Source organism: Parus major, chromosome 25LG1 (assembly GCF_001522545.3).
Source record: "Parus major isolate Abel chromosome 25LG1, Parus_major1.1, whole genome shotgun sequence".
Classification (NCBI taxonomy): Eukaryota; Metazoa; Chordata; class Aves; order Passeriformes; family Paridae; genus Parus; species Parus major.
In genome coordinates this window covers 230,752-242,889 of record NC_031793.1, presented here as the reverse complement: position 1 = coordinate 242,889, position 12,138 = coordinate 230,752, and the positions used below count along the sequence as shown (strand labels likewise).

Below are 12,138 nucleotides of genomic sequence, written 5' to 3'. Positions count from 1 at the left end.
GGACTGCGGGACCCCCGGTGCCGGTCTCCTCGCGGCGCCCTCGTGCGGGCGGGGCTGCCGGGCCCCGTGTGCCGGTGCCTCCGGTGCCCCTCGCCCTGCCCGTGAGGGCGGAGATCGCTGCGGTGGGAGAGGGGCAGCCGCCCGGCCGGTTCGTGTCCCCGTGGCCGCGCTGCCGGGCGGGGCTCGGCGGCTCCTGGTGCGGGCGCGACGGGGTCGCGGGCACTGGGGGAAGAGCCCCCGCGACAGCGCTGACCCACCGGAGCCAGAGGGAAGAGTCTGGCTCCCCCAGGCATCCGCCTCCCGGTGCGCCGGGGCGGGCAGGGGTCCCGCTCCCCCCGCCAGTCGCACCCCCCGCATGTCTGGGTGCGGGAGCGGCACCGGCGGCGCGACGGAGGCGGGGGGGCCCGACAGGTGCCTGCCGCCCCCCACCGCCTCTGGCCGGCGGCAGTGGCACCCCCGGGGCGGCAGCGGTGGCTCCCGGGGCTGAGGGGGGTGAGAGCGGAGGGTGGGAGCGGCCACCGGGAGCAGAGCAGTCGGGGGTCGGTGGCCTTGGACGCTCAGCCCCTCCCTCACACCCTGCGCCGGGGCTGCCTCTGCCCTCGCCGGCGCACCCAGAGCTGAGAGCGGATGTGCCATGGGGACGGTCTGGGCTGGACCCTCCCGGGAACGGGGGCTGCGTGCTGTGGCGTGTCCATGGACCCGTCCGCGGGGGTCTGTGCCCGCTGCCATCGCCCACCTCTCCGTCCCTCGCTGCTGCGAGTGGCCAGGGGTGTGGCGGGGACATGCATCCAGCCAGAGCATCCTGTGGTGCCCATCGTTGCAAGGGCTCTCCTGGGCTCCCCCCATCCCACACCCTTTTGTGCAGGGTGGGAGCAGCTCCGGCAGCCCCCTCCCCTGCCATTGAGATTGTGTCGCCAGGCGGAAGCTCGGGCCCCATAAATCGTGCGTGTGTGCGACGTGCCGAGGCGCAGCACAATGGTGAGGTGCTGCTCTCGCCCCGCCGCGCTCGGCATCCCCCTGCACCCCCCTGCTCTGGCCGGACCCCCCTTCACCCCCAGCCTTGTCCCCACACCGTGACATTGCCACAACGCTGGCGGGTGGGACCAACCCCACCCTCATGTCTCCGTGACTGAGGGTCCCCACCCCATCACCACCGTGACCTGCCGCTGCCCCGGCACCCCTCGAGGGACGGGGCGGAGGGGGGGTCTGCAGTGCCCATGCCAAGGCGGGGGTGTCACAGCCAGATGCCCGCACCCCCTGCGCAAGCGTGTCTGGCGCGGCCGCGAGCGTCCGGCTCAGGGCATGGGCGGCGCGGTGGGGGCGGCTGCGGCAGAGCCGTGTCCCAGGGACTCCGGAGCTGATATTTATTGTTAGGCAGTGCGGCAGCTCGGACGCAATTATAGCCGCACGGCAAAGTGTCTGGATTAGATAAATTATGGGGGGAATTAGGCTCCCTGGGCCGCAGCCTGCAAATCCCAGCAACCCTGCTGCAAGTGCAGCCATAAACAAGCCCAGCGTGGCCCTGCGGGGCTGTGGCCACTCCTCGGGGGCTGCGCCAGGCACCCCGAAAATTTATTGCGTCTCCTGCTGTGCTACCCTGTTGCTGCCCTCAGTGGGATGACAGGACAAGGGGCAAACCCAGGGAGCAGCCCATGGAGGCCACTGTGGTCCTGATGGTGCTTTAGGAAGCAGGGGGCTGGTGGCAGCTCAGCCTCTTGGCCACGCAAGGAATGGCTGCGAGTGCCAGGTGGCCAGGAAGGGTCACCAAGCAGGCAGAGCACCCCTCACGCCGTGTGTTGGCAAAGCCCAGGGGAGGTGTGAAGGTGGGATCCTCAGATCCTGCTGCTGCTCAGCCTGGTTGTTGGTCCAGCTGTGCATTCCATCCGTCTGTCCCATCACCTCCACTGGCGGCAGCCCTGGGGATGCGGGATGACCCTGCCCTCCACTCCCCATTCCTGCCAGGAATAGGCCTGGTGGCATGGGACAAAGGTGCAGGACAGTCATGTCTACCCACCACTAGTTTTTGCAGGGGGGTTGTGACCCTGGGGTGACCCATTGAGCAGGGCCAGGGGTCCCTGGAGTGTCCCCAGACACTCCAGGCTGGGCCCTGGCATGCTGGGGACTACATCCCTGCTGCATGTCCCAGATGCCAAGATGGGGACAACAATTTGTCCCTGTTCATGGACACAGATATGGCCAGCACTCCCAACACTGCTGCACCCCAAGAAGCACCCCAGAGCAGGTTGGGGTGTACCACACTGTGCCACTGACACCGGTGTGGGGCCTGAGGAGGCTCATACTGAGGGCATTGAGAGCGGGGGGTGCTGTGAGATGGGGGTACACAGGGTGCCAGGGCCTGGCTGTGCTGTGGGGGTCAGAGCCCACCTGTGTGCAGAGAGGGTCTGGCACTCTGTGCAGGCACCCAGCTCATGCAGCTCCCCCCAGCACTGGAATTGCCACCACACTCACCTCTCGGAGGTGGCTTTTATCTGGTCGAGGCTGTGGCGCAGGCGGCGAGGGCTGGAGTGGGCTCTGGAGAGGGATGGAGTGGGCTCTGGAGAGGGCTGGAGTGAGCTCTGGAAAGCCTCAGTGTGGAGCAGGCTCGCTGGGGAGCATCTCACACAGGAGAGGAGCCACAGCCCTGCAGAGCAGGTCTGGAGGGGCCCAGGCTCCTCTGCAGCAGCCAGAGCTCAACAGCAGGGCTGTGCCTGGCTGGATCCCCCATCCCATCCACTGGCACCCGCAGGGCTGAGGACGGACTCACAGCAAGAGGGACCGGCAGGTCTGGGGACATCCAGCAGGAGGTGCCGCGGGGTGCGGAGCAGTTACACCCAAACGGGGGCACTTCTGTGCCTGCTTATGGAGCTGAATGTAGGGACAGTGCCGACACCACCACCCTTGGCATCCCTAGGCTGGCTGGGGGGGCTCAAGCAGCCCCCCACCCCATGGGTCTGCCCTCCAGGCTGGTCCTCAGAGCGCTCAGAAACCCCAGCCGTGCAGGGGTGCTCGCTGCGGCTGTGGCAGGAGTGGGTGCCCATGGGCAGAGCGTGCCATGCCCCGTGAGTCACGGCGCTGGGCGGCACCGAGCCCCGGCAGCACGGACCGTGTTCCCGTGGGAGAAGCGGCCACGGTGTCGGGGTGCAACAGGGCCGGGGCCACCTGCTCCTGCCCGGGCTGGTAATTGAGTCACCGGTTGCAGATTGATGGTTTAATTAAAACCCAATTAAAAACCTCATTGATCTTGTTAGCAACACGGGAAGGTGCCGGCTTTAGTTGGGATTACAGGGATTGTATGGCCGTCGATAGTGACGGGGGTGTCGGGGGCACCTGTAGGGTGGTGCCAGAGTCCCGGGGTGCCTGGGGAGAGCTGTACCCCTCACCCCGCTCCCTCCACGTGGGGAGCAGCCCCTGCCTCCCCCCACCCCCCTCCCGGAGCCCCAGCTCCCCACACAGGGAGGTGGCCCCGGGGACACCGTGTGCCGGCGGTGCCGTGTGCCCGCGCCTTGCGGCTGCGCCAGGCGAGGCCGGGGGGGCTGTGCTGTGGCTCGGTGCCACCCGTGTGCGTGGGCCGAGTCGCAGGCGCTGTCTGCCGAGCCAGCGCGCGTGTGCGTGGCCGTCTGGGCGCCGTGACTGTGCAGCGCTGGCTGCGTGGGGAGCGCTGCCACGGGGGGGCCGCGCTCAGCCCCCCATCTCCCCCGCGGCGGAGCTGTCTGTCGGTCTGTCCGTCCCTCCGCCCATCGGGGTGCACCGGCCGCAGCGGTCGATGCGCCTTCGCCTCTCGCTGTGGTGCGGGGTGACGGGAAGGGGACTCGTAAATCAATGGCACTTTTTTGTTCCCTGGGTGATGGATGGGCCCCGGATGCGCCAAAAGGACGAAGCTGCTGGAGCCAAACAAAGAGCCTGGCTGTGCCGGGGGCTGTCCAGTGCTGGGGGGCACCGTGCTGTCACCACATCGAGGACACTCCGCATTGCCACCAGTACCACCAATGCGAGGTGCTGAGCCCAGCTCTGGCCCTGCTGCCCTCCAGGCCTCTCCAGCACCACGGCAATGAGTCTCCACAGCCTGGGGGTCCAGGCAGGGGTCTGGTCCCCACCGTGCCACTGCCGCCGGGGCGTGCTGCAGTGCACCAGGCGCTCCCCAGCAGTGTGGGAGCCAGCGTGCGGCACGCAGCTCGGATTTATGGCAGCAGATGGGAGCGGAGCGGCCGCCCGGCTCACCACTGGCTGCGGTGTGCCAGGTAGCCAGGGTCCCACCAGGGTCCCACCAGGGTCCCACCAGGGTCCCTCCGGTGGGCGCCGAGCCCGGGGCCGGTGCTGCCAGGGGACATCCATCTGCCCAGCATGACAGGCTGCTGGAAGGTACCACTGCCTCGCCAAGCCCTGCTCTACAAACGCAGTCGTGCAGAAGTGATGTTGCCCGTTCTCCTCCCGCACTTAACCCTTTGGGCACTGCCAGAGCCCACCATCCCCACCAGCCATGCCGTAGCTGCCGGGGTCCAGGATATTGAGGGCCCATCACAGCCCAGGCTGCTGGTGCTTCCCGATAACTGTGGAGTTGGCAGGGATCAGGCAGCCCATGGCTGCTCTGGGATGCATGATGGTGAGAAAGGAGGCAGAATCCCTCTCTCAGTGTTTGTTCCTGCCCTTTCACCCCAAACCAGGGCCCACAGGCTGCCTGGATGGTGCTGTCAGCAGATCTTGGAGCACTTGGGCCATTGCACTGAGGGAGCTGTTGGATTTGGGGGTATCTCGCTGCATGAGGTGCTGCTCTGCAGTGACTGTGCAGGAGCCAAGCGTGGCAGGGCCACGTTGTTGTGGCCAAAGCTGTTACTGGGGTTGCCTGGATGTGCTTCGGGCTGTGGTGGCCCTGTGGCTCTCCCCATGTGGGGCCATTCCCCAACCCCTCCCAGTTTATGATGATGCCTGTGGGTTCCCGGCATGCTGTGGCAGCTGGCAATGCCCGTGGGATTCACTACCACACCACCTGGGGCTCCTGTACCCTGCCATGGGTGCTGGTGTCCCCCAGCCCAGGGGAGACTTTGGTGCCTCGTTAGTGAGTCTGTTTATCAGCAGCCACACTTCTTAATGAGCCACGGCTTAACGAGCCCCAACGTGGGGTCCCAGGGGACTGTGCCTCAGCGCTGGGTGCCACAAGGGAATGGGGGTTCCCGCTCCTCAGCACCCCGTGACAGACTCGTGACACTTCCTCCAGTCCCGCTGTCCCATGGCACAGTCACAGCCCGGCCGTGGGGAGCCCCAGCTGCCGGTGCCTGCCCGGGTGTGGGGCAGCTGCTATTGGGGTACGCCGGCGTCCCAGCTCTGCGTCCCGCGTGGAGTTAATTGCAATTTTCTCCTTGGGGCCATCTCTTTAATAACAAGCCTTTTTCTCCCCCCGCCCCCCTTCCCACCACATCAAAGGGGAAAGATGAAAGGTCCCGGCGCCCGCTCAGCAAGGGTGGCTGCCTCAGCACCTTCCCGGCGGAGCAGTTGCCGGCGGGTGCCGGGATGGGCTGCGGAATAGCGGCTGCGCAGCGAGGGAGGGGCCGCGTGAGGCTGCGTTCCCTGTCCCACGGCTAATGTGCTCTGCTGTCAGCCCCCCAACCCCTGTCGCCCCCCGGTGCCGGAGGCGGCGCTTCTTGAGCCCCCTTTGCCGCCCGACACCGGGTCCCGCTATGGTTCGCTGTCCGGCGCTCGGCTCCGGGTGCCGCGGGCGCTGGCGGAGCGCCGGGGCTCCTCAAACAGCGCCGGGGGCGATGGTGCAGGGTGGGGCGTCTGCACACGCAGCCCTGCCCGCTGCCTGCCCAGCCCTGCCGGGGACACCCGGGGAGCCTCTCGGCTCCGGGAGGGGCGGCGGGGCTCCCCCTCCCCAAGGCCGAGGGGACGTAGAGCGATGCTTTGGGGGCTCACGGTCCGGGGTTTGCCCTGAGAGGTGGGAAAAGGGCCGTGATCCGGAGCGATGCGCAGTGAGCTGAAGCTCCACAGGGGAGCTGGGCCGCGTGTGCCGGGATGCTGCGGTCTGTGCGCTGCGGGATGCGGGCCAGGGACCCCCGAGCCAGCGCTGAAGCGGGCGGCGGAGCACGGTCCGGTCAGGGTCCGGTGCCGAGCCAGCTCCGGGTGGTAATTAATTGGCAGGAGCAGCGGGTCAGCGCGGCGGCGAGGATTACCGCGGCCGGGATTTCCGTCGGGCGCGGATTAGGAGCCAGCGGAGCCTCTCCTGAGTGGATCTGAGGGGATTGCTGCTCCTAATCAATGTAAATGAGGCTCCCCCAGGGCCACCCTTTATGGCATTAACGAACTAACGGGATTAGCCAGAGCAGGGTGAGAAATCCTGGCTCCGAGCTGCGGCGCGTGCCAGGGCCGTGGTGGGCGGCAGCGGTGGGTCGGCTCCAGGCTGCTGGAAATGGGGAATGCCAGGGAATGCCGGGGTCCCCCGCACACCCACGAACTGTGTCCCGTGGAGACCCTGATGCCCTTCTGGGTCTGTCTGTCCATCGTCTCCTATTTGAGGCTGTTGGCACGTTCCGGGCAGACCCAGAAGCACCGGCTCGTATGCCCGTGCTCTCGCCCATCCCACCCGTATGTGTGGATTGACGCCCGTCCCCAGCAGTGCCTGTCCCCGCCGGGCCAGCCGTCCCCTCCCGCACGGTGATTCTGCCCCACGGGTACGTGAGGCTCAGGTCGTGCAGGGGTCCCACCGTGTCCCGCTCCAGACAGAGACTGAACAGAGGGAATCTCCATTCCCAGAGTTCCAGCCTTCGCTGCAACCTGCCCCTCGTCCAGCCTCGGGGTCCACTTGGAGGACGGGAACCCTGGGGAGGTGCCGGGCGTGTCCCTGACCTCCCGGCCCTTCTTTCCCTTGCAGCCTGCGGCGGGAGGGCTACACGGTGCAGGTGAATGTCAACGACTACCTGGACATCTACTGCCCGCACTACAACGCCTCGGTGCCCGAGCACCGGCTGGAGCAGTACGTGCTGTACATGGTGAACGCGGAGGGGTACCGCACCTGCAACACCAGCCAGGGCTTCAAGCGCTGGGAGTGCAACCGGCCCCACGCACCCCACAGCCCCATCAAGTTCTCAGAGAAGTTCCAGCGCTACAGCGCCTTCTCACTGGGCTACGAGTTCCGTGCGGGGCAGGAGTACTACTACATATGTACGTGGGGCGCCGCGGCGGGTCCCCCCAAGCCCCTGATGGGTCCCCCCCACCCAGCTGGGCCCCTCTGTGTCCCCAGGAAGGACCCCCTTGGCTGGTTCCCCCTCAGAGTGGGCACCTGGAGCTCTGGGAGGGGTTGAAGGAGCGAGGGAGTGGGGGAGTTACATGATGTGGGGAACAGAAAGGTGGGGGTGTGGATGGGGGTGCCAGTGCATGATGGGGCGCTGGGGAATGATGATGGAGGATGCAGGATCAGGGTTCAGGGGCTGCTGCTGCTGCAGGATTGCAGTGTTGGTGCCAGGTGCCAGTGCCGGGTTGAGATGCTGGGGCTGATGGTTCAGGGCCGAGGTGCTGGTAACAGGGCATTGCTGCAGGATTTGGGGTGCTGCTGCATTCCCCCAGCCCAGAGTGCTCCCCTGGGCAGGACCAGACCTCGGTCTGCCCAGACCCACCAAGCCTCGGGGTGCCTGGGGTTGGGGTCTCTGCCATGGATTCCCTCTCAGCACGCTCTTTCCTTGCAGCCACGCCGACACACAACCACCGCCGGGCCTGCCTGAAGATGAAGGTGTTTGTCTGCTGCGCCTCCAGTAAGTACCCCCGTGCCCATCCCGGGGGCTGTGGGTGAGCGGGGGCGCTGAGGCTGGCCGGTGGATCCCCCATCCCTCCTGGGGGGTCGGGGGGTGCTGCGGTGTAGGGCATCCAGGGAGCGTGACCCCCGTCCCCTCTCTCCCTCCACAGCGTCGCACTCCGGGGAGAAGCTGGCGCCCACCCTGCCCCAGTTCACCCTGCGGCCCGAGGTGAAGATCGAGGACCTGGGTGAGTCAGGCACAGCCCCCGGCCCCGCAGCGCCGTGTCCCCGCCCCGCGCCGCAGCCCCTGGGGCAGCCCCCGCTACGGGGTGGGGGTTCGGGGCCGCCCCGCTGCCCTCCTCACCCTCTCGCTCCTCCCCACAGAAAACTTCAACCCGGAGATGCCGAAGCTGGAGAAGAGCATCAGCGGCACCAGCCCCAAGCGGGAACACTTGCCCCTGGCCGTGGCCGCCGCGCTCTTCCTCATGACTCTGTTGGCCTCGTAGCTCCCGGTGCCCGCGGGGGCCCGGCCAGCGCCGCTCTGCCGAGTGCGGCCCCCCCGACCTGCTGAGAGCCAGCGGGGACCCACCGCGACACCGCCACCCCCTGCCCGGAGAGCCGCCCGCAGAGCTGCCCCGCGGGGCAGGGAGCACGGCACGCACCGATCCGGCTGGACTCGCCTCCCATCCCGCCAGCGGATGCGGCCACGTCCGCAGGGATGCGGCTGAGCGAGCTGCGCCTCCCGCCGACACCGGCCCGGGCCGCGGGGTCCTGCCCGCAGCCGCCCCGGTGCCCCGTGGCTGGGGGGGAGTCCGATGAGAGCAGGGACCCCCGGGGCCGGGCAGTCTGTACATACCCATATAGATCTATACATACTGTACAGAGAGCGACTACAGAGATATATCTATACTGTACCATAGGCAGCGGCGCCGGCCCCGGGCTGGCTTGTACATAGTCGAACGTGTTGGATTTTCCTCGTCTTCTGTGAAGACCTGACCTATGCAAACGCACAGACACTTTTTGGGGAAAAACAAAACAAAACATTCTCGATCTTTTTTTCAAGTGCTTTGGCTGGTGATTTTCATATTCTGCTCTTAGTCTATAAAAAAAATAATAAAAGGATAAAAAAAGGGATCCATGTCACGGTGGCGTGCAGCACTCCCAGCCCTCGGAGGGGCTCAGGCCCTCCCGGGGGGGCTCTGGCCGGGACAGGCGTTCAGGAGAGGGCTGACCTGCACCGCCGCCAGGCACGACAGCTCCAGCCTCTGGCAAGGGGATGCGGGACGCTCCCCACGGCTGGCTCTGCTCCCCACCGACCCCCCAGCACCGACAGGGAGCGACTGGCAGGGACTTCCTACAGAAACGCAGCGTGGACAGCAGGAGCGCTTGAAGGTAAGGGCAGCGCGGGGGGCCCCTGGCTCACAGCCCTGGGGGTGCTGGGGGAGCGTTTGGGAGCAGCGGGATATGAGGGCCTTCCTTGCCATCCTCAGCAGCTGCACAGGGTGAGCAGACACGGAGCGCTGGCAACCCCATGGGAACTCCGGCATCACCCCCTGGCGCGTCTGGCTCTGCCGGGCATGCCGGCTCCTGCCTGTTTTGGGGGGATCTGGCACACGCCGGCGGCTCCTGCAGGATGAGGGACGCCGTCATCTCCCCCCCAGTGCCTCCAGCCAAGGGGATGTGGGGCTGTGCCTGGGGATGGGATCACACCTAAGGGAGGCCGTTGCTGTGGCACCCAGACCCCCACAGCCCCCACAGCCACAGGCGAGCAGCCGTGGGCTCCTGACCCTGCACTCTGCTGGGCTGGGCTGGGGGTCCCAGTGCCCCCAGGGAGGGGCAGAAACTCTCCCCAAAGAGCAGCAAGGGCTGAGGGGCTTCGGCCCCGCTCCCGGTGTGGATTCCTGGGGAAGGGGGTCCTCACAGCCCCGGAGAGCAGGGCAGCCGCTCTCCCCCACCCAGCAGGCACAGCTGGGCGGCGGCTGGGTGTCCCGCCGGCCCGGGCTTGTCCGGGTGCGGGAAGAGCCGACGAACCCGTCAGACGGGTTCTGGGAGCCCTCCCAGCAGGCGCCGGGTTCCCCACGTCCCCCCCTCGAGCTCTGACAGGCCTGGGCCGACATGGGGCTGAGGTCCCTGCCATGGACCCCCGGGAGGGGTCTTGAAGTGCTGTTGACAGCTCTCTGCTGACCCAGGGCAAGGTGGGCATGGTGTGACTGGGGCAGCAGCACCGCCACTGCCAAGGGCCAGATCTGGCCATGTGCTGATTGCCAGGGCCTGGCCACAGCAGCTGTCCCAGTGTGGCACCATGCTGGTGGCACATGGCACAGTGAGCATCACACAGCTTAGGTGGCCAGTGCCCTGGGGGAGTGCAAGAACTGGAGTCATTGCCCTGGCACAGAGAGCTCTGTCTGCAGGATTCCTCCTGCCACTTGCCTCAACCCTGGCACTGCTTCTTGTGTGTGCCTGGCACCACCAATGGCTCGGTGGGCACCGGCCACCTGGCTCAGGTCTGCTTCATGCCCTAGGACTGAGCACAGTGGGACAACCCACAGCCACCAGGAGTCTTCTGGGGTGCTGGTAAAGGGGATTCCCAGGCCCAGCTGGCCCAAGTCAAGTGGGAGCCCTTGTGCTGAGGTTTGGGTGCCCCTTGGGTATTTTGGGGTTTCACAGCCTTGGCAGCAGATCCAGGCAGGAGATATGTGCCGGGAGCAGCCGTGTGGCACGAGGCTCTGCCTCACCACAGGGCAGCTCCCCTGCCCAGTCAGGGCTCTCTGGCCAAAGGCATGAGCTCCTGGCACAGCTGGACAGCCCTGGGGCTGCGGCTCTGCCCCCACCAGGCTGGCACCAGGCCATGCCTACCTGCCAGGCTGCACGCAGCTGGCACTGCACGTCACCGTGGCCTTCGCTCCCGGCCACAAACTGGACGGCTCCTCTTCCTCCCCCAGCCTCGCACAGGTGACGTCAGCCCAGCCAGGGGCCGGGGCACTCCCGGGTGTCCCCAGCCAAGAAACCATAAACACTTTGTCACGAGTTCCACGGCCTCTGGCCTGCCCCACACGGAGCACCAGAGATGTTTACAGCACGAAACGACTTCACCTTTGTCCCGCCGTCATGGGCACAATCACAGCCCATTGTCACCTGCTCCCAGGTCCCATGGCCATGACCATGTGCGCCATGTGTGCACCACCACTGGCACTCCCGGTGCTGCTATGGGTACTCACCCACCCTAGCCGGGGTGCTGCCCACCCTGTGCCCCACTGTTGTGTCCCAAGGGAGGTAATGGGGCACCTCTAGCCCCAGCTTGTCCCTCAGACTGTCCCCAGCAGGGGACATGAGCTTGTCTTTCCACTCCTCTGCCAGTGCTCTGGGCCAGGCATGGTGGTGACACTGGTTCTTGGTGTGTCCACGTGGCCTCACTCCCAGCCCCTTCCCCGTGTCCTGGTGGCCCCGTTCCAGGGCTGGGCTCATGGTGGATGGGACAGGGGAGCCCCTTGGCCAACGGTGTTGGGTACCACATCCCAGCGCCACATCCAGCGTGGTGCCCCAGGAGGTTTTTATGCCCTTGGCAGGCCCAGCACAAGGCTCAAGCACCAGGGGCTCCCCAGCCCTCCCCACGTCACCGTTCCCTGCCTTGGTTTCCCCAGGCACAGTTTGTCCCTGATGTGGAAGGGGCAGTACCAGGGCGATGCCGGGACCATGGGATTGGCTCCCACCACCCTCTGGCTGCGCCCATCCCCGTGGCCTGCACGTGCCATGCTCCAGCTCTGGCATCCCAGGGGTGTTCCCAGGAGGTGCTCCCCTGTACAAGCCGCGGCAGCGCCGGCATCCTGGGAGCAGAGGCCTCGCACTGTCATTATGGATGATGTCAGGCCTGGCCACAACCAGGGAGGATGAGAGCAAAGCAGCCAGTCCCCCTCCCTGGGAGCGAGGGTGTGGGGAGAGAGGCTGGGATGCAGGTGGGATGTGGGGCACTCAGCCCCACGGCCTGGGCCCATAGGATGCCTTGGCTGCGGGAGCCACAGGCGCTCTCGGGTTGCGGTGCCGGCGCCTGCCGGAGACCCTGCCGCGTGCCAGGGGAGCGCTCCGCGCCCGCTGCGGCACAGGGCATGCAACATTACCCACAATCAATGGATCATTATGGAATAAACAAGAGGAAAGTTGTTTTGCAAATGCGGCTGAGTTATCGCTTCACAACACGCGGCGAAGCGTCGCGCGCCGTCCGGGACACGGATGGATCCGTGTCAGAGCAAATGGGAGCCGACAGCGAGGCACCGCGCTCCCGCCAGGCAGTGGCAGCGTGCCCACTGTGCCCACCCCGGCTCTGCACCCACAGCTGCCTGTCCTGCACCTACAGCTCCAAATGCTGCACCCACAGCCCCCAGTGTGCACCCACAGCCCCTCAGTGTGCATCCACAGACCCC

General features: G+C 66.7%; 1 protein-coding gene across 1 annotated transcript; it reads left to right on the top strand.

The window, feature by feature from the left end:
• Window positions 1-5,854: 5,854 nt before the first annotated feature.
• EFNA3 (ephrin A3) lies at window positions 5,855-8,855 on the top strand. The gene is made up of 4 exons (XM_033519757.1): window positions 5,855-7,152; window positions 7,674-7,739; window positions 7,891-7,968; window positions 8,105-8,855. Exons 1-4 carry the CDS (start codon window positions 6,978-6,980, stop codon window positions 8,224-8,226), a joined length of 441 nt encoding a protein of 146 aa, XP_033375648.1. The 5' UTR covers window positions 5,855-6,977; the 3' UTR covers window positions 8,227-8,855.
• The last annotated feature ends 3,283 nt before the right edge of the window (window positions 8,856-12,138 follow it).